This window comes from Sipha flava, unplaced genomic scaffold (genome assembly GCF_003268045.1).
Source record: "Sipha flava isolate LNK unplaced genomic scaffold, YSA_version1 65_pilon_pilon, whole genome shotgun sequence".
NCBI lineage: Eukaryota > Metazoa > Arthropoda > Insecta > Hemiptera > Aphididae > Sipha > Sipha flava.
Genome location: NW_020273605.1, coordinates 1,443,010 through 1,469,434, shown reverse-complemented (window position 1 = coordinate 1,469,434; position 26,425 = coordinate 1,443,010). Strand labels below are relative to the sequence as shown.

General features: G+C 28.3%; 3 protein-coding genes across 3 annotated transcripts; all 3 read right to left on the bottom strand.

Annotated features, from left to right (window-relative positions):
• Window positions 1-2,205: 2,205 nt before the first annotated feature.
• Window positions 2,206-5,595, bottom strand: LOC112691660 (heat shock factor-binding protein 1). The gene is made up of 3 exons (XM_025566005.1): window positions 5,239-5,595; window positions 2,622-2,688; window positions 2,206-2,521 (listed from the first exon to the last, which is right to left on the bottom strand). Exons 1-3 carry the CDS (start codon window positions 5,338-5,340, stop codon window positions 2,433-2,435), a joined length of 258 nt encoding a protein of 85 aa, XP_025421790.1. The 5' UTR covers window positions 5,341-5,595; the 3' UTR covers window positions 2,206-2,432.
• A 6,868-nt stretch (window positions 5,596-12,463) lies between these two features.
• LOC112691664 lies at window positions 12,464-15,283 on the bottom strand. Its single transcript, XM_025566010.1, has 4 exons — window positions 15,084-15,283; window positions 14,873-15,019; window positions 14,608-14,673; window positions 12,464-12,967 (listed from the first exon to the last, which is right to left on the bottom strand). The coding sequence occupies exons 3-4, from the start codon at window positions 14,660-14,662 to the stop codon at window positions 12,660-12,662; spliced, it is 363 nt and encodes a 120-aa protein (XP_025421795.1). The 5' UTR covers window positions 14,663-14,673; window positions 14,873-15,019; window positions 15,084-15,283; the 3' UTR covers window positions 12,464-12,659.
• Window positions 15,284-24,521: 9,238 nt separating this feature from the next.
• On the bottom strand, window positions 24,522-26,378 carry LOC112691699. The gene is made up of 4 exons (XM_025566058.1): window positions 26,159-26,378; window positions 24,903-25,173; window positions 24,684-24,837; window positions 24,522-24,611 (listed from the first exon to the last, which is right to left on the bottom strand). Exons 1-4 carry the CDS (start codon window positions 26,297-26,299, stop codon window positions 24,578-24,580), a joined length of 600 nt encoding a protein of 199 aa, XP_025421843.1. The 5' UTR covers window positions 26,300-26,378; the 3' UTR covers window positions 24,522-24,577.
• Between the last annotated feature and the right edge of the window lie 47 nt (window positions 26,379-26,425).

The following is a 26,425-nucleotide window of genomic DNA, read 5'->3' as shown; positions in this document are numbered from 1 at the left end:
TCAAATAAAATAATTTAACAATCATGTTCAAAAGCAAATTAAAAAAAAAAAAAACAATAATGTTTAATAAAAATGTTTCATTTATGTTCTAATGTAGATAAATTATTATATAAAAAAGAAAAGAAGGATAATTAGGAGGTCTTTTGGTAATGTAATGTGATTTCTAAAATTCAAGTTTTACCTTTATTTTTGTGTTTTGACTGTGTACACTTAAGTGTTTGGTGTAAACAACAAACCATACTGATAAACTTAGTAATTTAGGAAAATCTAACTTCCCAATAACACCAACAACAAAGTGACTAAATAATATATAAAATATCTATCCTTACTTACCTAACTCTTGGATACAATGAAAATTATTATTCTAATAGTAAAAATATTGTTTAATAAGATCATTATTGCCAGACAAATAATCAAATGCTCTATACTATTTGTAATGCATTAATTAAAAAGATATTGTGGTGCATATTATGACTTTTACAGTAAAATCTATTACTCTTAAACCAAAAGATAATTTCAAATAGTTAACAATTATTCAATTGTTGCAGTTAATTTTATATCTCTTGGCCCTTCATTCTCGAAATCAATTCTTTTTTTTTTTTAAACATAAAGCATAAAATCACACAATTTCTATATTCAAGACTATTATTTATTTTTATATTTATAAGACTTGTGGTATAGGATTTTATATTTAATATATTTATTACAGGTAGTAGAAACATTTATAAATAAAGATAATATTAAAGGTTATATATTTCATTTTATTCATCATTAATAAAATATGTAAAAGTAATGAGCTGTAACAAAAACATCATGTAGTATATGGTGATAAAGACATAACGTAAGATTCTTAACTCTGTCAAATATGAATGTATTAAAATGAAACACTAACAAAAACTTAAAATAAATGTAATATTGTATTACACACACTTAATTAATAGCATAGATAACGTGAAATCATAAGAACACATCATGAAAAAATTTCATATTATCTGTGTTAATAGTAACCAAGAGTTTTATATTTTACATTTAACGACATTAATAATAAAGGTCTAAATCATTTTTTATTGTTAGTATTAATATTTTTTACAGAACTTTAAACATGAATAAAATTGTATAGTTTAAATTGACATATCTATAGATAACAAAGTAATTATGGTAATTATTTTAATCTCATCTGATAAAATCATCAGTTATTTGTTTATTTTAAAATTAATTATGTGCAAATATACTTATTTTCAAAGTTAATTGAAAGAATTACTGTGCCCTTATAACTTCTGAAATCTACTAATAGAAACATATGTTTCTAATCACTATCACTATATAAAATTAAAATACAAATATAGTGGAAACATTTAATAACAATTTTATAAATATAGAATACATGGTTAACAATGATGCAAATTCTAGTTTTTTAATATGTCTTGTCACTAAAATCTGAAACCATTGAGTTTTTGAATACCTTTATCAACAATTTCTAAACTACAAATAATAAAATAAAGCAAAACTATACAAGGGCACTTATCAAGGAAGATTATGATTTTAATAAAAAATCAAAATTAATTCTATTGTCAATAATAATACTAATTATTTATAATACTAACACAAGATACATATATGTATATGATAATTAAATGACTTTTAAATTTTTATGAATTAAATATTGATCTATTCTTCGATACCTCTTTTTTATTCATAACATTTGAAATTATACAATTGTTACTTTTAATATATATGTATCCATGTAATTTTGTGAGTAAAGTTCAATTTTTAAATTAGTTTTAACATTAATTAGATGGACTTTTTTAAGAATGCTTTAATCATATTTCACAATTTAAATACAATTGATAAGATTTACAATGCTAAAATAGTACATTTGTACTTTTAATTTCTTATTCAATAACTTGAAAACCAATAGTTTTTCTAAGTACATAATAGGATAAACATACAATACATTTAAAATTATAAATAAATATATTTTATTAGAAAAAAAAATTATCTTAAATGTGTTAATTAATTTAGGTAATTCAAATCAGTTAACTTAGTTACATTCTATAATAGTAAATTAAAAAAAAATATTAATATTTGAAACTAGTAAGTCAATTTTATTAATTCAAAAGGTTTTAAATTGTTTTTTCTTAAGATTTTTATGACAATATTATGTTTAATTTAAACATAACAAATTTTATAAGTAAAAAAAATTGGTTTAAGGTAAAAAATGTTTTATTGGTGTGTATAGTTTTAAGAATTAATGAGTTTAACGGAAGACAGCTAGACTATACATAAAAAGTACACATACAATTGAGACATTTATAAACTATGACACATTTAAATTTACCTTGTTTTATATTGTTTATAGGCCGTAATAAAATCAATAAATTATTCAAAGTATGGACCTATTCATTTCGTGTAATATGATAGTATTGTAAATATCATTTATCTGGAGTCTCTAGACCAGCATGATTCATCAAGTCAGTAATGTTCTTCTCCAAATCATCAATACGTGTACCCATATCGTCTAGTATTTATTGATTAAGAAAAATATAAATTTAACATAATATTATTTTAAAATAAAAACTGCACAAAACATTTTAAATATAAATGTAGTGAAAAAAGGATATTTTTTGTCAATATTTGTTCAGACATTGTTTGGAATTTGTCTCTCATTTGTTGCAGGACATTTTGAATCTAAAGAAATATACATATCATTAAAATAAAATTAAATGATAAACAAACAATTACAAATAAAAACATTTTCTTTTAAAATAATTAATATAATATTGATTACATATTTCAAGCATAAGAAATTTTTTTAAAACCTTCTTATAAAGTATATTTACACATTTAATTGGTATAAATCATTTATAAATATGGAAAAATAAAAGTATCACTAAATTGAATTACTTATTCTTTCTTTCTTTATTTTTATTTTTTTATCTTATTCTATTTTTCATATGTTCTAGCTACTTTAAAATTGTTTAACTAATAATTTAAATAAAATAATTCAAAATATGATGAAATAAATATATTACCTAATACAAAAACCTAACCATTTCCATAGCTTTGATTAAAGCTAATACAATAATATTTTTATCATATAAATATGAAAATATATGTGATCAATAAACAAGTAATAAAAATGTACTTATTATATAATTTTTTAGATAGAGAACAGAGTTAACACCCTAAATTTAAGTTATTTAGGTAAGCGGTACTTAATGTGTGATCTGTGGGAGCCTTAACACATAACTAAAGACTGGATATAATTACATTAAAAATATCTTAAAATTGCAACACAAATTAATTAAAATCGCAATATAAATATGTTACTGCAATGAAAAATAAATTAAAATTATATAGTAAAATCATATCAAATATATTCATTAATTATTTACTTAAATAATACTATGGACATTAATATAATATTTACAAAATAAATAATTTTTTTTAAATTAAAATTTATAATTATATATATCTCTAAATTATGTTCTTGAAAATTGTATCCTCTGTTACTTAAAATATGGTTATATAATGAAAAACTATGTTCAATGTTTACACTTGTTATCGATGCAAGTTTAAAATAATTTAAATAAATTGGTGTTATATCTAAATAAATATTATGATTTCTTGTCATAACCTCAGAGTAAGTGTTAATAGTTTTAAATCCTTAATTTTTTCTAAGACATATTTTAATTTATCTTTAACTATTTTCCTATTGAAACCAGGAATATTTATCAAAATATTTTCAATTTCACTAAATATGTTATTAACCTAGTTATTAACTATTAAGTAACTGATTATTTGATTCTTCTAAACTTGTGAGTTTTGTGGATAACTCAGATAAATATAATTTTAAAAATGCTAAAATACATTTAAAAATTAACGTCGTAGTTATATTTTTATTTTAGAAATAATAGTTTGTGTACTTTATGACATGAAGTTTACAAAAATTGCAAAATAGTTGAAAATTGCAACAAATTACATTATTAAATTAAATAGGAAGAATGTATTTAATCTGATTCGTATACATATTTGATCAGATTTGATTTACCTGGTATCAATAAAAAGTTGTAATATCAATTAAATCCGGTTTTTATACATAACACACATCAAAATGTGATAATTATGCACTCATATCACTTTTGACGTACAATACTGTTGGATCATTATTTTTTTTCATATATAATATATTTTATTACAAAAGGGATAGATCTTATCTTCATTTATAATATTCAAAAACTTGTGTTTCAAGTACAACACCAACCATCGCATTAAGTAACTACAAATTATTTTAATTTATTTAATTTTAATTGAATTAAAAATTAATTAAAATTTAATATATTACATTTTTAATTTAAATCAATTTAAGAATATTTAAAAAAAAAATGAAAATAATTAAATTTAAATTAACTAAAATTAAGTGTAATAAAAATAATTATAAATTTGTATGTTTTTTTTATGTTTACTTATTTAATTTAATGTATGAAATAGTTATTATAATTTTGATTTTAAAACAAACAATGTTTTGTAAAAAAAAAAATGTATTTGGAAAATGATTTAAAATGGGATCCGTGATTTATAAAAAAATTTTCATAAGGAGTCTATGATCTACAAAAGATTAAGAACTACTGATATTAGTTACTGACTTAAAAAAAAGTAGAAACATCGTTTTCATTGTAAAATTTTTTATTAAACAGATTTGTTACCAATCAACATAAATGTTAATAAAATTGATTCAGTTTATGTACAATAAAAAAGTAAAATACAAAATTTGTAATTTGTTTGTTATTTCTGTAATAATTTCTAATAATTAATGAATTTGGTGAATATAAATTGTTTATAAAAAGTGTCTGTCTTCAATATTCAGTTAATTTTATAAAATATATATTTAGTGATAAATATAGACAGTATCAGCAAGCACCGTTTTAAACTTTGCAATCTATCTACATATATATCTACATACTATCCAGTTTATCTATGCTGACAAACCACTTTAACATGCATCAAAAAATCATAACCTCAGAAACGACCAAACACTTTTACCAGCGAATCGTGGACCGATACGAAATGTGCAAAAATCATATAAGCCTCCTTGAGTCAGCTGGTCCCTTAGGTATGTATATCGTGTGTACAATAAAAACGCCCCATCAACTTTGTTCTCGAAAATTGTTTTGCACAAGCCTTGTACATTTAACGATCCTAATCACGTCCATGGTTAGGCACACACAGATAACTCACGTGTTGGTTCATGTCGTCCAATGCCTTAGGGTCAACGTCTCCCTCGGTTTTAATCTCGCTCATTTCGGACGTGTTTTCTTCCTTTACATTGAAATCGCACATCGTGTTCGGTACTTGCTCGTCACGGGCACTACTGTTGACAATCCAATGATCCGTTCTCACTCGACCGATGGCGTACAGCTGGCCTTGCGGATCGCGTAGATCACCGGACGAGAACGATTACGGTCAATACGAAACTGGGGAACGAGAATCGCGTGCGACAAAAGTGCAAAATATCGATCGCGTGAAGCCTTGTCACCTGAGCGTGTGGTAGTTGATTTTTGTTTGCGCCGCACGGAAAGCGATTATTAACCATTAGCGATGATAACGCGAGGCGTGATAATAGTGGAGGCGAACCAATGGCAACGCGCGTCGGTCTACGACGCGTGATTATGGGAGGAAAAAAACCCCGACAGAGATGTTAACTTCCCGTCAATGTCGTTAATGTTCTGCGATACTAAACAATAGGAAATCGGACTTGAATTCGACGAACAATTACTATCTGAATAACTAACTGCAGCAGTTCTCGGCGGTCCATCGACTTTATGAACCGGCCACGGTTCGCGATGCAGCGAACTTCGAACATACGACACAGTCGTAGGCGTAACTCGAGCCCAAGTAATGGGAGTGCTGAAATTGCTGAAAATAAAATTGGACGGTATATAACTGTAATTACTATAGATTAAATAGATTTAAAAAAAAAAAAAACCAGGAGTTCAGCAATTGAACTCAGGGGTGCTTAAAACCCTATTGCGCCCCCCTAATTGCGCCTATGAACGCAGTTGGTTTCGCTCTACAGCACCGGTGCCGGGTTGACGAATGTGTCACCTGGTGGCCGATTTTAATATGCCGCAAACCTATTGCAGTACGCCTCCGCGTTACTACTTCCACTCCGCGAAATTGGAGTACGTGCACGGATTCAAATTGCTTAACGACGTCCAGCGGTTACGGCACTCGGTCAGTGCTCCGCTTCGATAGAAGGTTAGACGATGACAGTTGAAATAAAAACACAACTTGTTCATTTATACGACAAGAAATATAATATTAGTAAAATTATGATAATTGATTACACAAAGACAAATTGGAAACGTTTGAGGACGGAGTCTAATTCTAGTAGAGTAATACTGAAATGGGTTACTTATTTTGTAATTATTAAGTATATAATAATAATTATCTTTGTATGTATTAATAAAATAAATAATCAATGACTAAAGAACAGTATGTTTTCTACCAAACACAGTAGGTATCCTAATTAGTCTCTCAATAACCATTCAATACTTCCAGCATTCTAAATTTCAAAATCTGTTTTCATTCTAATTATTTCCTTTATTTACGAAGCTGATTTCTGTATATAAACTTTTATTATTTTAATATTTTTTTGCCCTATGTTTTATCTATTGTATTTTAATTAATTAATCGATGTATTTTATTATAATTGTCGAGCTTAATAGTATTTCTAAAAGCTCTTTAAATAAAAATAAATAAAAAAAACTATAAAAAATAACTATAGGTAGAACAAAACATGTTGATAATAACTTATCATTCTAAACCGATATAATTTATTTACAAATTAAATTTATTCGAGTGCACAAAAAATAACTTGCGTTTTTAAATAACTGCCGATGAAAAATAATTAGGTACCTATGCATCTTCTGCGTTCATGAACTATGATGTGAACACTATCATATACGGGTTCAAAATAAAATCGTACCATTCGATCAAGTCGATGTTCGTTTATGTTATTGATGTTATTAAATTAATCATATCAAGTAACAATAATAATATAATATAAATGGTATATTATTGTTAATTTGTCGTATCGCCGATTTCGGGGCAAAAATAAATACCAGTACTAAAAATAAACTAGCAACATCGCCGATCAAGACAATGATAATGATGTCGACTACGCGTAGACTTTGATATTAAACGTGTTAAATATTTTTAATTAAATTATACGGTTAACTTTCAGTAAAGTTACTTAGGTTATGAAAAAGCTTTTGGCGCCCGGTGCACACACACCTCTAGCACCCCTCTAGGCACGGCCCTGTTGAACCGTTATACCCATCGTAAAAAAGTTATGCAACTAACAACAGCGTCAAAGGTTTATAGTTGATTTGTTTTTTTCGCAACTTCGGTGGTTATAATGTTTTGAGACTATTGGGTACCTAAGTTCGACACTGCTTAACGTGTTTTCCACTCGCTCGTATTGATTACGGTCTCCGAGACTCAAAAGTCGTATGGCGATAGAATAACAAAAAAAACAATCGGTGGTGTCAAATTCAATAATCTGATGGTTCGAATTACTTGTATAATACAATCATACGATTACGTGTCGGTGTGTTTACTGCTGTGGACATATTGCGTAAAATTTACACTCGAAAAATAATTCGAACGAAATTAACATTGCATCGGTCGATGTGTAACATACGAGCTTTGCTAATTTAAGGCTGAACGTTCATCTGATAATTCTGCGGTAGGCGATGTAATATTGTGTTACTATTATTATTTGTCACGGACATTTTTCAATGATTAATAATTCTTCTAAAAAAATTGTAATTACACACCATTTATATATATATATAGGTTTAAAAATGTCAAAACAGAAATTTACTCTCTGCCCCTTTCCCCTTAACACGGCGCTGCCTAGCATTCGATGTTAATTTTTTGAACTCGTAGAAATCTTGCACGGGTCCATCATGTGTTTGTATTCTGTCGAACAGCCGTTTCCGAAACGTTTGAGCTTTCACGACCCAATAATAATGTTAAATACCTAGGTATTCGATTATTTGACGTGAACTTCACCCGCAATACATCTTGTGCGTTTCTTAAGGAATTCCAAGGAGTGTTTCACGCTCGCTCCACACAATTACTGAAATCCCGATGGTTGTAACGCCGCATTATATCAGGTGCATTCAGTGGCGCGTAGAACTAATTTTTGGCGAGAAGAAAAAAGTGTGTGCGACTATTGTGTACCCCCTCATTACCACTAATGGGTTTGTGCAATCTACCGGAACATAAAACGTAAGATACTCACACAATAGGTACGGCGATGTTTACACAGATATACGTACCTCTTGCCTACGAGCATAATAAATTTGTTGATTTTTATTACATTCCGACGATGTAGGTACTGTTGCAAGTGTTTGTTTTGTTTTAAATCCGAACACCGCATTCGATGTAAACGTTTAGGTACATTGGTCGTCGCTCCTATTTTGGTTTTTCTACGGGACGCCCGTCTAATATAGTATATGATTACGCAACTATGAAGTACGTCGTAGTCGGATGGACACGATTATAGTTCGTGGACACTAAAGTATGGTCTGTATGCACGTTTTTGTATTAGTAATACCATTATATCGTGATGGAAAATAATATTTTCTCATTTCTTCGTGAACTATCGACAACTGTATATGAGATAAGATTCGCTGTCCGTAAGTCCTAAGTATATTAAAATTATTTATGAAGTCGTCCCTAGTGCATTTGCCCACTAGACTATTAGAATGTAATCATTTAATGTGTACGTTGAAATAAGTGAACGGTTACCCTCTATAGATCAGTCGAAGCTCAATGTTGAATTTATTTATTTTGCTACATCGTGGCCTTTAATATTCGTAGTCGGTTTAAGGAATGCGTGTGGAAGGTTCAGGTCAAATCGATACCGTTGATGACGATGAATGGGCTAATGAGTACGATTCAAAGTGTAGCAAAGTAAAATAGTGTAATATCACGCGCATTGCATATAATCACTATAATTGTAATATGTACCGATTCCTTAAATCGGGTACACATCAGAGCATTTAGACGTAATGTTTCGCCGTAACGTGACAGAATTCGAGTTCGCTTTACATGATCCATTTTTTTAAATAATACAATTAAAACACGTTTCATTAAAATAGTCCTGTAGAGGTAAAATGATCAGGACGCAATTCGTTACGAACAACTGGTTTACCGTACGTATCCAGGCGCGTACACAAAAAAGTATTTCGGGAGGGGTTTTAGGTTGTACATTTTCATAATTATATAATCTGTGTATCACTTTAAATATATGAAAACATATTCAATAGTTTTCCTGAATTTCGGGAGTGGTTTGAAACCCTAACCCCCCCCCCCCCCCTTGAGTACGCGCTTACACATATCGCAATGTTACATTCCTCCGATGTTCGTCAAAATACCAATACGCTTGTGAACCGATGGCAATCACGAGCCGAGCGTGCGCGAACGGTACACCATACACACTTGTGCATTTCAGTTACATTATACACCGGTGTGTACCCGGCTTTGTAATGCACGGTATTGTACAAAGGGCAGGGGCGTATTTAGATAGGGGTCATGGGTCCCGTTGCCCAGAGCGGCATATTTTTAAAGATTTAGAGGGGCGGACAATTTTTATTTCGTACTTTACACAATGATACAACTTACGTAAATGATTTAGCAATATGTTTTCTAAATGAGTGTGTACAATTTTAAGGCTATATAAAAAATATTGAAGTTAAGCTTACAACAATACAGATGTTACAGTTTATAAGAGAACATAATTTTAATAGTGTTTATCTTTATACTGGAGTAGCTTTACATATTTTTTTGTATACACCATCCACAAATTATAGTGTAGAGCGTTCTTTTTCCACACTAAAAAAAATAAAAAAAACTATTTTCGCTCTATAATGGCACAAGACCGGTGTTTGGCTTTAGCGGTATTAACAATTGAAGCTGAAAAAACCACTTTATTAGATTTTGAAGAAATAATTAATGATTTTGTTAGTTCTGAATCAAGGAAGAAAAATATTTAAATTTTTAAAGGTTTTAAAAAATAATATTAATTAGTAACAACATTTTATTTTTTGACTGGAAGGGGGGGGGCAAAATATGTGTTGCCCTTACTTTGAAATTCCTAAATACGCCACTGACAAAAGGTATACGCATAGACGTGCGCACGGGGAAGGGGGGCTGCGGAATCTGGCTTTTTCTTTAAGGGGTAAATAAATAATTAAATATTTAAAGTAAGAACGCAATTTATTTTCTTAGCCTTTTTACTATGAAACATATTATTCCGATTGGTATTTTGTTAAAAATCGCAGAATAAATTATGTTCTCGTACGTTTAACATATTCGGGCGGTGGCTTGTGAATAAAACAATCAAGAGTAGACCATGTCTACCCATTGTTTCTTTTGAAATTAAAATATAAAAATATAATTGGCACCATATAAATATTTTTTTTCTGAGTTTCTTAGGGGTGGTCAGTACGGGCCTGGTATTGGTACGCACGAAATCAGGGGTGGATTTATGGGGAGTGAGCGAAAATTGCCCCTTTGAATTTTTTTTTTTTCTTTATCACCGATTTATTTAATGTTTTTGATATAGATACACAGTCAAACAAATATATATAATAAATACTTACAAATATTTATCATCGAATATTTTATATATCTTTGTACCTACCATGTTTCATAATAGTAAATAATAGTAAATTACAATTTCCTATTAGCCCCCCCCCCCTTAAAAAAGCTTTAGATCCGACCCTGTGGGTAGGGGTGGACTAAGTATCGAGGGGCCGGGAGGGGGGGATAGTCAACTGGACCTATTATTATTACATTTTAATTAATATTTTTATTTAACTGTGCTCAATTCGTACGAATTCCGATATTCTAATAATAAATGATTGGTGTTTTACCATTATAGTTTAATATTACATTTTGTACAGTGGTAAAGTGGAGGGGGCGGAGAGGGACGGAGTCTTTTTCATTTCTTGATTTATTTAAACAAGTGAAAAAAATTTCGGAGAAATAATATTTAAGTATATCGATAAGAAAATATGGTAGATAATGAACATCATGGGTTAATTTAATTGACGCTGTGTCTAATTATAGATGATCCCCGAGCGGTTATTACCCATAGCTCTAAAATTAAAGTGATGGTGATATCGACTATTATTTAGAATAAATATAAACAGAAAAGAATAACTATAAATAGTATAAATATTAAATTATGATAGAGGATAGACACTATCTTATATAGACTGTATACACCTTAAGTGCAATGTACGTATTTTTTACTGTCTACGATGACCAACAACTAGCAAGGTTAGTAATTGATTCTTTTAATTTTAGTTAAGTTTAAGTTAAGTTTTTTAAACATTACCTACTATGTATTTCAAATTATTTTTTTTGAGCAGGCATGTAAAGAATTATTTTTCTTTGGGGGAAATTTGTTTTTACACCCAATGAAAATAAAATTTTTATGAACATATATGTGTAACAAGAGTCTTAGACGTCATGGGTTTTCCAAAAAAGGTTGGTAAGATTTAAAATTAGGAAGGGGAACGCTCTTCAATTTTTGATGAATAAGTCCCCCCACAACATTTTCACCACTTTAACCACTGATTTTGTAGGTATACTCGCAATTAATATGAAACTATTGAAGCCCAGGAGGTGATCACCCCTTTGCCTCCCTAGCCAGTCCGCCTCTGTCTGTGCGGAATATAGGTGTCCGAGTGCGCGCAATACTATCTTATGATCCCATCCTAACGTTCAATGGTAAAAATGATAAAAAAAATATATTAAAATTAAAATTTAAAAGGCTGAAATTTTAAATAAAAATGTTATATCTTTGTACATTTATATGCAACTAATAAAATACAGTAGATTCCACCTAATGTGGATAATATTTATTTTATCATAGCGTAATACAACTGATTTTCGTCGTGTCTAAGAGATTGCGATATCAAAAGTAATTAAAATCATTAACTTGTGAACCATTATGGGATTTTGTTGCGAGCTTAATTGATAACGTATAGGAATGTTATAAAGAGCAATAAAACAATAAAAAATAAAAATAAAACAATTAACTTGTAGCTTTCTTCCCCTAACTCGACCTCAATCATTTCAGTTTTACCGTGAATTTCCAGGCGATCATGAAGTTTTTTTTCCTGTATAAATCTTTTCCTCAATGAAAAAATTCACTATTTTGGGCATAATGTATTATATTTCTCCGTGCTTCTCAACCTTGCGTGTTATGATTAAATGCTATGTTAAATCAACAAATAAACTATATTCTAATTTGTTAATCTGTGCGTTTTCCGATTTGTATGATTGTACATACAAACTGTAATATTAGTCACTGCACTACTATGGCACTGTTAGTTCATAAATCGTTATGTGACAATCCGGTAAAATAAAAATAAATAAATACAATGCATAATTATTTATTTATTGTTTCAACTAAACTCAAAACCCGTACATACATCGTAACGACTTTTCGTTTCTCGATATGTTATCGAAGTTGTTGTTGCATTAGCAACAAAAATATTACAAAAAAAAAAAAAAAAAATCGAAAAACAAAAAGTCGACCGATGACCGAAACATACCACATGATAACGATATTATTAACCTTCGCAAAATTCTCGGATGTAGTCCATGCAACAACAGCCGCTCTCCGGGATTTTGACATTGGATCCTGGACTTTGGACCGGTTTTGGATTCACGACAGCGTAATCGGGAGTTACGGGTCCTGCAGTAGAGGAGAGGCTCTCAGTTGGGCCACCGGACTGAGAAATCAGTGAACCGCCGTTCCCCGCTGTCGACTCGGCGGCGGGATTACGACCTGCAACGCTTTGTACTATGTTCATTACTTTGTCCATAGCCGACTGCATGTTCCTTCCAGCCATTCTGCTGTTTTCCTCGTCCTCGGAACCTGATCATAAGGCATTACGATTGAAACGAAGAAGTAGAAATAACTCACTAATCAATAAATATTTGGCACAAATGCCTTAAACGAACAGTTTTTTTACTATTTAAATAACTTGTATTGCATTTTCGCGCGGTCGTATAATAATGGAAAGATAAGCATGCAATTTATTAAATTTATTTATTTTCTTATCGCTTATCCTGTTAAAGTGCAATACCTTAAATATTGAACCTTCTCATTTTTTTGATATCAATAGTTTTTTTTTTTTTTTGTATAGATTTAAATTATAACGAATTTTGACATTTGTTAAATTTTAATGAAACAAATTATTGTATATAAGGTCTTATCCTCAGTTTTTTGGGTAAAAAAATAAAATTTATAAACACTTGTTTGCGCATTATAAAATATTTATAAATATTACATGATCTAAGATATTTTAAAACTTAATTTATTATTATAATTTTGTAAGTTATAATCTAAAAACTATATTTTTTAAATGCATTACACACTAGGTGGTTTATACACGCACGGACGCGATTAACAATCGCCTATCGCCCATCATTCCACACTAATTGTTTTTTTCGCTTATAAATGTGTTTTTAAACGCCTGAACCCACAAAAAACCGTATCAACGTATGACGAATATAACGTTTGGTGTAAGTAATTTCAGTCAAAATAATGTATTTGATTTTAGCGGTTAAAGGTGATGTTCGCATAAAAATAAACATGCGCAATCGAACACGGACGTCCGCGGTTTCCAACTGCTCGATTTTTTTTTAGTGTGAATACACTGATTTAATTACGACTGTTTAAATCTCAACGAATAATCTTGAAGGTTTTTAATCGCGTTCGCGCGCGGATAAACCACCTAGTGTGTAGTGCACTTTAAGTTTTATACTTATAATATGTTCATGGTTCAGTATACAACTTAAAATTATGTATCAATTTTGGTAATGTTTTTAAAATGAATAATTTATAAATTTATGATTTTAACAAATAATAATAATGTATTAATAAATATATAAATTATTTATTAGAAACTATTAAATATATTTAATATCAGTACAAATAAAATATAAAAGTAAATTTTTATAAATGATAATGATTAATATTTTTGGTAATTGAACCAGTTGTAAATATTTGCACATATTATTCAAAAATAATCCAGGAAAGAACTATTGATTTTACATTATATTTTATTTTAATTAATATCATTAAAACTATTTAATTAAATATTTTTATATTTAAATAGAGTTTGGTTATAACAACTTATTTCGTAAAAAATCAATTATAAAGCATTCGATTTGAACAAAAGATTAATATTACTTTGAATGTAAACCAAAAAAAACAATATTTATATAATTCATTAATATTTTGAATGCTTTATTTTGATGTAGGTACGAATTCGAACAGAATAACTTCTGACTACTGCCCAATGCATATTAATATTGTTGTTACCTATGGTAAAAATACATCGATAAATACATGTTTCAGACAATAAAATACTTCATGTCAAATAATTGTCTAATTGTACTTCATATTTTTTTTTTTTTTTGTAAAATTAAAAATTAATATTTAAATTATTATGCATTGATTATGCTATGTACTATGCAATGTAAATCGTTAAGGCATCCGGCAAAACTTACTTCGAGAAAAGCTGAGGCAAGCCAATGTAATAAATATAACAGGTGTCATATACATTCCGAATGGATCTAAAATAGTTGTTATATTAGTTAGAATTTAGAAATAGAACTATTTGAAAAAATAATTTTTAGCTATAGCTTATGTACCGCAGTAAATGTTTTATACAAATCATCATGCATTGAAGTATCAGTTACACAAAATAAAATTAAACCATAATTATTTTTGAAAAACGATCTCCTAAGAAAATAATGTGTCTTAAAAACTTACTTCTTATAGCAGTTAATGGATCCAATTATATATTGTTTTAAAAGCTTACGATTTTCGTACGACTGTTGAGTGCTGTACTCAATTATACTGGAATAAAATAAACCTCTTAAACGAAGCGTTGAACTGTTGAACAGAAAAATCCAGTACCTGTTCCAGAATCAAAAATATTTACATTTGGTATTTTTAATTTCAATGAATTGTGCCGGCTTACCAAGAGATATTGCAAGTATGTATGTGAACCACGCGACCGTCGACAATCGACAAGTGCGAGCCGCGTATATTTGTGAAATATTTGCTAGACCGGCTGTGGTAGTTTGATACGAATTCAAATGTAGATAGTAACGGTTAATGGTGTCAATATGTGAATTTGCATTGCTTATTCAAAGGGGAGCCAGCAGATGTTCGCATTATAATATAATTTGTATATTCAGATATATGCGTCGTACGAATGTTGTGGACATTACAGCGGACCGATAAGGACGGCGATAGTCATTCACGTTCAAGGGCTTTGATTTTTCCTGCGTGCAATTAACAATTCATTAGGAAACATTCAATCAATGCGCTCAACGACCGTGTACAGGGTACCTACGCTTTGATGATTATTATCATAATAAATCGTATCTATTTTTTGTTTTTTATTAAGAGAAACAATTATATCATAAGTATTTAATATAACCACAATCAATGTTGTACTCACCTGATTTATATTATAAATATATTATTGTTATTGTGTACACAGACAACGGTCTAAATAATTTAAAAACAATGCAATAATCTAACAACCTTATAATATAAACTCCAAATAGGGCATTTTAACATAAAAATCAACAAACAGCTATCAGGCTGATATAATTTACTAATTAAATCTAATTATTTTATTCGAGATTTTACAGTATTTTTCAGTTAAAATTGTACATTTTTATTACAATGAAATGTTTGTAAGTTGAATTCTGTTATGATTTCATGGTAGTATCTATAATTCTCTAAAAAAACTTTCAAAAAGTAAAAAAACGCCAAGCTCAAAATTAGAACTTTTGTATTCTTACAACGAAAGTAAACCTGTCCAAAAAATGCATTGATATCAATATTGCCCAAGCTTTTAATTTATGAGGTAGGTACTTCAACCATTTTCCTAAGCTTCTCTCTTTTCTCCTTAGTTATAAATATTATTTTTGTACCTGTTTTGTTTCAATATCACTATCCAATACTTGACGGCTGATTTAAACATTTAAAAAAAACATCTAAAAACATCTAAAATACACACATTAAGCAGACATCAGTATTAAAATCAGACGCTAAGTATTGGATAGTTATATAGAAACAAAGCAGGTACAATGATAATATTTATAACTAAGAAGAAAAGAAAAGTATAGGGAAATAGTTGAAGTATCTCGTAAATTAAAATCTTGGGCAATGTTGATATCAGTGCATTTTTTGGACAGGTTTTTTTTACTTTTTGAAATTTTTTTAGAGGAAATATCAGTATTTTTTTTATTGTTTTTTTTTTTTACACCAAAAACTATAATTATATATTATAAGTACTTATGTATTAATATTATATTATTATATACTATAATACAATCATCATTATCATTATGTTTTTATTTATAGTTTGATGTTATTTACGTCTATAAATAGCAAAATTCCGACCGTCAATGATTGTTATCGTGTATTTGATGGTACTCGGCTGAAATAGCGAAAAAATAACCGCAAATGTCAAAATTGCGAATTAATAATGGCGAAAATAAAAACAGCGAATTTTACAAAAGAATGAAAATATATAATAGCGAAAGTATACGATTTTGTGATGATAATTTTGAAAAAACAATTAGGCATTTAGTGAAAATTATATGCTATATCATTTGCAAAGATCTTATTATCATTGGTGTTATAATTTGTAATTAACGGATGAAATCTTTCAACACAGTCCTTGCACATTTTTTTTTTATCTCTAGTTGTTTTATGGCATTGTACTGTTCTCGTTTTAATTCTTCTAAATTTCGAATTTTCTTTATTACATTAAAAAAATGTCCATATAGTGGCTTCCTGTTAAAGAATATTTACTATATTATTAAAAATACTAATTATTAATAAAATAGGTTGTAGTTTTATATGTTTTGAAACTTATCCAAGTACTATATTAAAATTTATAGTATTCAAAATAGAAATGATAAAAAACTGCAGTTTCGCTATTATGCATAATAGCTTATTTTAGAATTCACTATTTTCACTTTCGCTATTATCAATTTTCGATTAATGTATTCGCGGTTAATGGTTTCGCTATTTTGGTCTAGAACCGTATTTGATAAAGCCTATACTAAATTATAGTTGTTTGTCAAATAATTTAAATACTTCCCCCTCCAACTTCTATAAATGACATTGATAATTTTACTCTTGTTTCATCAAGTAGCAAACAATAATTCACATTTTGTGAATTTGCAATCTTTGGTACAATCTTCTTTAAAACTATCTTTATTTTATTATGCTAAACCAAATTTTTCTAAAAAGGATGCAGTGGCTTTGCAACTCAATGTATTACAAATATTAACGTCTTGTATTTCAAATGAAATTGAAAAACTAATTTTGAATACAAATGATAGTAAAATAATAGAATCTCTTAAAGTAATAAGTGATTTTTGTAAAGATCCTTTTAAAGAAATAAATTTTAAATATAAAATGTTAAATTATTTAGAAAGTAAAAATGTATTTAGGAAACCAAGTATTATTACATTAGATAATAAGGTGCAGAATTTGGTTCTAAATAATATTAATACTATAGATATTCATAAAATGAAGGTTGAATTGCCTGGCATTTTGGATCCATTTTTAGATTATACTGCTTATTAAATATATTGCTTAGATTATACTGCTTGGCTAAAACTAAATATACAAATTTTATTAATGGTGAACTCTGAAAACAAAAAAAATTGCAGTTCAATGAAAAACTTGTGATTCCTTTCTTTTTATACTTTGAGAATTTTGAAATCAACAATGCACTTGGATCACATTCATCATCACGGACACGGACATTTCGGCGCGAGGTATGTTTTGGCGCTGGATTACACTAATTTACACAATAAACAAATTTACTTCTATAAAATTAATATTATAATTCACTTTTATAGATATTGTATAAAAATTTACAATTTTAATAAAATATCAATATATCCTGTTTAATAAATAACAAATATAAAATAAATAATAAAATAGGTCTGTTATGTTAAATGTCGTTATGACAATGTCGTGCTTAATAAATAATAAATATAAAATTAATAATACAATATCATAAATATGTAGTATATTAATGTGTCATGCTTAAATTATGAGCGATACCTCTTAAAAATATTAATATGTCCCTATTATTATAATTGCTAACTATTTTAAAGATTCGCTTATCAACATCCAAAAATTTTTTTTGTTTTTTCGGTGGGCTTTTACCAGTTTCTAATTGGCAATAAAAAGTATTCCGACCACTCTGTATTTTTCTTAAGCAAGATATAAAAGTCCATAGTGTTGGATTAGTAACTCCCATTTAAACATTGAGTCGTCTATTAGCGGCTTCGGCATAGTTATTAGTTCTATTATTTTTATTTAAAACTCGTTCGTGGACATTCCACAAATTTGGAGGAAAACGTGCATTTCGTCTAACAAGGATAAGATTTCTTCTGGTAATTCATCCGACAGAATGTCCATACATTTTACAATCATGAGTCATGTGTTCATTTATTTTTTTTACAACCTTTTATATACAAAATATATATAATATGTACATATAACTAAATCGAAAAATTATCTTTTAGTTACAAATATGTGTGAATAAAGTGTATTAAATTACCTTTGACGTTTCAATTGAAGTATGTATTCTAGCTTTACATAAATCTTTATAACGACACCGCCAAAATTTATTTTTGCCGTCCGTACTTAACTTATTAAAAATATACATGTACCCATCGCGAACAAAGATTTCTCGATTGCGAAATGTTTCCATTATGAAATACAATTGACTATAAATAAACGTAGACGTAAAATAATATAACTTCACCGAAGTAGAAGGAATACTGATCAGTGATCACGTGATCACGCAATTATCTTAGTATCACCGGTTCCAATATAAACAAAACTAGATAATAGTATGTGAAAAATCCAAGACGATAAAGCTATTGTGTTTTTATTAAAGTTATACTGCGATAAGGTAGAGCAGTACGAATGTTATAACTTATTAGTATAGTGTATACAATTTTAGAAAATAACATCTGGCGCCGAAAAGCCCGCGAGCGTTTCGCTCGCGTCGAAATGTCCTAGATCGTCATCATCATTATTAAGTGTCTATTATTAATTTCCTACAGCTCCTCATTATTTAAGATCAAATTTAAAACATATATTCATAGCTGCTATTTTTAATACAAGAGAGGTTAAACAAATCGTAAATGATATAACTTTTTTTAAATTGATTGAAAAAATTTATCATTTGCAAAGAAATGGCATAATTCTCGAATTTTCGTCTGAAACCGTTCAAATTTTTTTTCAGCTAGGATTGATCATTGGTGATAATTTGGTTAGATTAGTATAATACTACACTTGGCTTTTCTAAATCATTTTTGGCCACTCATTTTTGTAGGTTTTGTCAAAATGATAAAAAAGAAACATAGATTCTTTCAAATGAAGTTATTAAATCTCTACAAAATAAAAGAAACTATAATGGAGATGTTGCAAAAAAAAAATAGTAAATTAACAGGAATTTATGAAGAATCTATATTTAACACAGTTAATTTATTCCATGTTGTTGACAACTTTTCTGTAGATATCATGCATGATATTTATGAAGACATAGGAAATTATAATATAGGGGTTAAGGAGGACATTATACAAACACTTTAAGGCAGATAATGAGCTGGCTTGGACATGTATGAAGATCGAATGGCCTAATGAAGGACGCGCTTAAGTGGAAACCGGAAAGCAAGAGACTATTGGGCAGACCGAAGAAAAGGTGGATAGACGAACCAAACCAGATTTTTAGGATACTTGGGGTTAATAACCCGGAAGAATTAGCGAATGACAGAGAGGAATGGAGGAGGCTGTGTGGAGCTGTGATGGGCCTTAATGGCCTATAATAACTGAAGAAGAAGAAGAATATTATATTAAAATTGATTGATTTAAAGTATTTCAATTTAGAAACATTAAATAATAGAAAACAAAATTTTAATTATGGAAGCTCTGAAATTGGTAATTCCTGACAAATTACCAATTTCAGAGCTTCCATAATTAAAATTTTGTTTTCTATTATTTAATATATAATTTGTCAGGACCTATTACAATATTGAATTCAAAAAAGTTATCAATCAAAATGTTTGCTAGAGAAATGCAAACTTTCATTCATTTTTTCCCTTTAATTATTGGTGATACGGTACCTGAAAATGATGAAGTGTGGTTATTTTTATTAAATTTTGTAGAAATAACAGATCTTATTTTACTACCAGATTTTGATGATAAAGATATTATTAAACTTGAAAAGTGCATTGCTTATCACAATACCTACTAAATATGTGCAATTATTTAATGACTGTTTAAAACAAAAGCATCATTTTCTTACATACTATTGCAACATAATTAAACTAAGTGGTCCTTTAAAATATTTGTTGACTTATAATTTTGAATCAAAACATCGTGAACTTAAATCCTATTCAAAAAAATATTAATTCAAGAATAAACACTCCTCTATCTATTGGTATTAAGTTATATTTAAACTTTACTGAATATATTACCAACTTCAACGTTATGAATTTAATAAATTAAAAACCATTATCCAAAGGATATTCTATTCTTCATGTAATAGCCCCTCTATTCATATTTACACATTGCCTGCTAATGAAGCTGTTGTGAGGTTGAAAAATTATTTTTAATTTTGTAATAATTTTTTTTTCTTTGTATTATGTAATATACTTTTTTGAGCGTTTAATTCATTCATTTTTATTCATATATGTTATTTTTATTATCATGTACCAAAAAAAAGTTATTTATTTATTAGGGTACTCATATTTAATTTTACCATTGTTAAACATAAATATTTTGTACTGTATATGTAATTAAAAAATAATATAATAATATGTAAAATGTATGTTAATTATATGTGTACTATTAATTAAATTTATTGAATGAATAAAATAAAATAATTTAACTAGAAAATGTATTGTTTTTATTACCTAATAGGTATAAATTTCATTACAATTTATATTTGTTTCTATTATATGATTTCTTACTATTAAAGAAATAATTTCTTTAAACTGTATAAAGTCATAATTAATTTAATGTAAAATTTACTTTTATTAAGAATTTTCAGCTTCATTAAATTAATGAAATCAGTTACCTTATTATAATGAATTGATTTCATTGGATCAAAATCATACCATTTTTTTATTAATTTAATATACGTTTTTCATTAATTAAATGATATTTTTTTCTGAGTGTATATATATCTAAATGCATGTGTTATGTTCATTTCGGTTTCGGCACATATAAATTATATTATTACATTTTATTATTAGTATGTTGTGGCACCATCGTCATGAGTTTAATATAAATGAAAATACATACTAATTAATAAATAATCCAATGTGATCACACTCTGCAGTCGACAATTCCGGCATATTATCACGTATTATTATAATATTATAATTCGGCTTCCAGGTCGACCGACCTGCTTAATTATAAAAAGTACGTTTTATTTTTTTTTTAAATTAAAAATCAACCGAACAACTTTTAATTTAGCTATTTTATTTAACAAATTAACTATAAATAAAACAAATAGGTGAATACGTTTTAAAGAAACAATAGGGTTCGTTTTATGAGAAAGTACTACAGTGGTCAACGATTATAGTGTTCACTGGTTATAAGAATCAGCCGTTTATAGTGATCAATAATGCCTGGAACGGAATAAACAGCCGTAATAAGTGCATTTTTCGTTGCTTACAGTGTTCAGGTTTTCGGTTATTGTGATTAGAAATAATCATCAGAAATATAAAATATAAGTATAATTTACAATAATATCACCTCTTTTTGTATATAGGGAAAACGATTACGAATGACAATTATCTTAATCGTGAACTATAATTGAGCTAATCTTATCTAATGTAACCCACACGTAATAAGCGACACTTAATATCGTACATTCGTACATGTTTGATACCGTTTTTGTTCTCACAAGCACCAATATTTTTACACTTTATACCCAGTTTGTTTTCGTCCGTCGTTCAGTGTACAGTTTGTATAGTATAGTAGTAAAATGTATTTTCGAATCGCCGCTTATAGTGATTTCCGGTTATAATGATCACAGTTCTCTCGAACGAATGTAATCACTATAAGCGGCGACCACTGTACAATGTGTCCAGTTAAAATTCCAATAAGTGGATACATTTGAAAAATAAACCCTTTTAATTTACCAAGAAGGATACATAAATGTATTTAATGGAGTATAACTGTTGTGACCAAGGTGACCAGAACAGTGGAAGGAATGAAGCACCCAACGTTAGTTAAAACCCAGTTAATTCCACGGGAGAGAGTTCCACCGCACACCGGACCAGTTTGCCGCTTCGGATATTGTGCTCCACAAGACTGAGGCGCCTACTTCGGCTGTAACGTAGTGGCTGCTGTCGGGATAATTGCAAGGTAGTAATACAACCACAAGACCCAGTGGAAGTTGCGGTACCCAACACGGTTCTCGTGTCCGCGCTCTAGACAGGTACGGACTTGGGTTCGGTGCTGGTGATCCATATGACCACTAGGATACATTGAATTAATTTCCTGTGGATTCGCATGACAGCGCCTCTTGAATAACGCCACGCGTCAATAGAAGGTGCGCGGGCGCAAGGCTTCGGCCACAAACCAGGAACATGTTGGAGTTATCAGGCAGGAAAATATTATAAAACCTCAGTAAACATATTGATATTATAATTATAATTGTATGAAAAAATAAGGTGTCACTCAATTCTTAGAATAGTAGAAAAAATGATAATATATTTTATAATTACATTAATTTTAATATAACATATAAAAGGACATTATCCCAATTACATAAAGTTAATGCAATTACTAAATAATATATAAAAGTACACAATTATTAAAAGTACACGTATAAAATATAAATTTACTTAAAAAAATACATTTTAAATTAAAAAAATTAGGCGTCATTGGCCAATTTCGAAAGAGAGGATAATTTAACATTTAACTTGTGGAAAAAATATAAAGAAAGGATATCCTGTGCGAGAATAAAACCAGGGATTCGAAAGTTTACTGTAATCAGCATTCGAGTGGAAAAAAACATTCATCAATTAGATTATCCAGAAAAATTAAATGAGTTCGTTTATTTCTATTATATTCTAAAATAGATTGTTTCTGAAACACCAGCGAGTAATCTTATTGAGGACAGTCAAACCGTACAAAAAATTGCAGTGTACTTTATTTAAACTTTGAATTTAAGTTCAACTCTGTATTGATCAATTATCATCACCAGGGATTCGTTATTTTATACCATTGATAGAATACATAAAATCGACAGATCATCGACATGGAATTTTAATCTAGTTCCAGTTTGATATTACTAGCAGAAAATATCATAGATTCAATTTTTTTTTTTTTTTCGAGAATACAGTTGATTTGTAAAACAACTGAATATCATTGAAAAATCACAAAAAACGAAAATTAAAAAATACTTTTTTTATATTATTCATATATAATGTACATATCAAAAGTAAGAATATTAGAACACGTTTAACCGATTTAAAAAAATGGCTTTCGGTTTACTTTTAAGGGTCGCCTTAATGGGAAAAATCAGAGAACAGATGGAACAGAAAATTATAAATATCTATAATTAGAGCTGAATGGTAACGACCCTTAGGAGCGAAAAACTTATCAGATATCCTTACTTAAAAAAATGACATATCACAACATATAACAAATTGTTGAGCTGAAAAAATTAAGAAAAGCAAAACATTCAGAAACACCTGACCACCAGAAAGATTGACATAGATAAGTCTATGTTCATAATTTGTCAATGTAACCCTTATAAGATTGAAATCGAACCAAAATTAAAATTTTCTTGTAGCATTACCATAAATTATTCATAAAAGATTACCGAAGTTAAATTAATAATTTAGACACAACACGCAGTATTACTAGATCTAATATAAGATAATTGGACAAATGGTTGTTCAACATTAGGAATAACAACCAATATATTGTACAGGAAAGAACATCATTACTAGTGTTAATTAGGACATTATTCATATTAGTTATCTTCTATTTATTACATCTAATTATAGTATAATCATAAAAACCTAATTCGTTATTAAAAATATTATTAATTAATCAGTTATTAGATAATATCATAAAAATATAATCAAATATGGCAACATTTAGTCTTATGGTTACAAGTTCAGTTCCGAGACCACTACATATTTTTTAAAAAGTAAAATAATTACTTACAGAAATATTACATGGAAACACGTGTTACAGGAAAAAAATGAAATAATGCGAAAATTAAAATTATTGTATTGATTGGAATATGTAGAGGTTGTATATGTAGGTTGAATATGTAGAGGAAAATATAATTGTCAGGGGAGATAACAGAAGAAAGTATATCATGGATAATAATATTACCTATACATTTTTTATGAAAAAGTAATATATTATTTAAATATTCTTCAGCTGCATTCAGATCAAGATCGTAGGTGAAGCAACTTTTATTCTAAAAATAAAAATTGAATGTGAATTTTAAAATTAACAAAAATTTGGAATTATAGCTAATAAGGTATAATACTTTAATGGTGGTTTTCGCGCAATTATTTTCAATTTATCTTTCAATTCATCCTTCAAGTGTTGGGGCAATATTGAATCAGCTGTAGTGCACAAACGTGCTACATCATTCTCATTGTTCTCTTCATGATTATATTTAATAGCATGATACCATATATCTGTAAATAAGAATCATTTTAAAAAATTATTTTTGAGTAAACGGTTTAAGATAAATAACACTTACCCATACGATGAGAACCAAACTTAGTGCACAACTCAAAATATAATTTATTGATATATACATCGTTTTTAAGGCGATTACAAGACTTCTCAAGCGATATCATATAAAGGAATAATTCGGGTTGTCCTGGCTGAAGATCTTTTATATTTTGAAACAATTTACGAGCCATAGATCTACCCTTTTTTTTATAGCACCAATTTAAGTATGGAATTCTGAATGTAACGCTGATTTCTGTGTAAACAGAAGCTATGCCTCTAGTATATAAATCCTCGATCTACCAAGAAAATACGGACAACATGTTATTATCAAAATATTTTTTAAATAATAATATGAATATTAAATGTATAACATGAAAACGATTTCAAATATCGATAAAAATCGTTAAAATCTTTTAGAAAATCAAAATCAATATCAAAATTGTTAATCTTTGGTAATGATTTTCAAAATTTATATTGAAATTGAAAAGTTAAAATCCATATTTTATATCAAAATTAAAATTATTTTAATAATTAAAACGATTTTAAATCAAATTAATTTATAATTCAACAGCCAACAGGTTTATTTATATTGTCAATTCGTAAACATTGCCATATTTGGTAATAATATTGATTATACAAAATAATAAATAACTAGTACCTATTTTGTTTTCTTAGAATATTTACGATTAGGAATCAGCGTTCGACGAGCGATTGTTGTTTTTATATACACGATTTATTCCGTACATATAGTTAACTATATATAGATATTTTGCAGTGTATTATTATGGATAAAATATTAATTTATAATACTTCATTGGCTGTCACCCGTTAGTTATACTTTTAACCAATAATATACAATTAAATAATCTAAAATAGTTTTATTTTGTATTTTTGCAGTTGCTACAGCCTACAACACTATTATGCTGATGATGTACTAAAATTTGAGAAATTTTTATAAGTCATGGATATCATTCTGTTGCGAACCCGAAATCGAAAAATAATAAATACCGATTTCTGAAACCGAAAATTAAAAAAATGAATATCGTTATTCGAAATCAAAAACGAAATTGCAAAAAATTAATACCAATATTTGAAACCAAAATCGAAATTAAAAAAAACTATTATTAATAATCAAAATTTAAATTAAAATCGAAATTTTTTACTTTGATTTTAAGCCCTGTGTATAACTATATAAATTTTAATGAAAAATAAGATAGATTAATATATATGGATATAAAAATATCGCTTGATTGTAAAAATATTCATAGTATTAAGTCTTACCCATTTTTGGTCGTCTAATTTTAAGAAAATACCACTAATTGTTTTCCACAAAGGCAATGATTTTGATTTCAATGCTTGAACACTATGTCTTAGAACTCTATTTGCAGTTTCAAACAATTTAAGCTTCAAATAATGATTCATTACGATCGTCCAAACGTTTGCATTTTGGCTATTCAACTTGATTGCATTTTCCAATAACACTTGTTCACAATCATTAGTTGAAAATTCAGCCTAGATAAAATCATAAATTTTTTTTCATCAAATGTC

What these genes read in the sequence shown, in the direction of transcription:
- LOC112691660 (XM_025566005.1), bottom strand. Translation starts at nt 5,340, where the DNA reads ATGTGCGATTTCAATGTAAAGGAAGAAAACACGTCCGAAATGAGCGAG. An exon ending in TGGACGACATGAACCAACAC is followed by an intron (nt 2,689 to 5,238) that starts GTGAGTTATCTG and finishes ATATTTCTTTAG; the next exon opens with ATTCAAAATGTCCTGCAACA. An exon ending in TGAACAAATATTGACAAAAA is followed by an intron (nt 2,522 to 2,621) that starts ATATCCTTTTTT and finishes ATCAATAAATAC; the next exon opens with TAGACGATATGGGTACACGT.
- LOC112691664 (XM_025566010.1), bottom strand. Translation starts at nt 14,662, where the DNA reads ATGTATATGACACCTGTTATATTTATTACATTGGCTTGCCTCAGCTTT. An exon ending in TTGCCTCAGCTTTTCTCGAA is followed by an intron (nt 12,968 to 14,607) that starts GTAAGTTTTGCC and finishes CCTTATGATCAG; the next exon opens with GTTCCGAGGACGAGGAAAAC.
- LOC112691699 (XM_025566058.1), bottom strand. Translation starts at nt 26,299, where the DNA reads ATGAATCATTATTTGAAGCTTAAATTGTTTGAAACTGCAAATAGAGTT. An exon ending in AATTAGACGACCAAAAATGG is followed by an intron (nt 25,174 to 26,158) that starts GTAAGACTTAAT and finishes TTTTCTTGGTAG; the next exon opens with ATCGAGGATTTATATACTAG. An exon ending in GCGCGAAAACCACCATTAAA is followed by an intron (nt 24,612 to 24,683) that starts GTATTATACCTT and finishes TTTTATTTTTAG; the next exon opens with AATAAAAGTTGCTTCACCTA.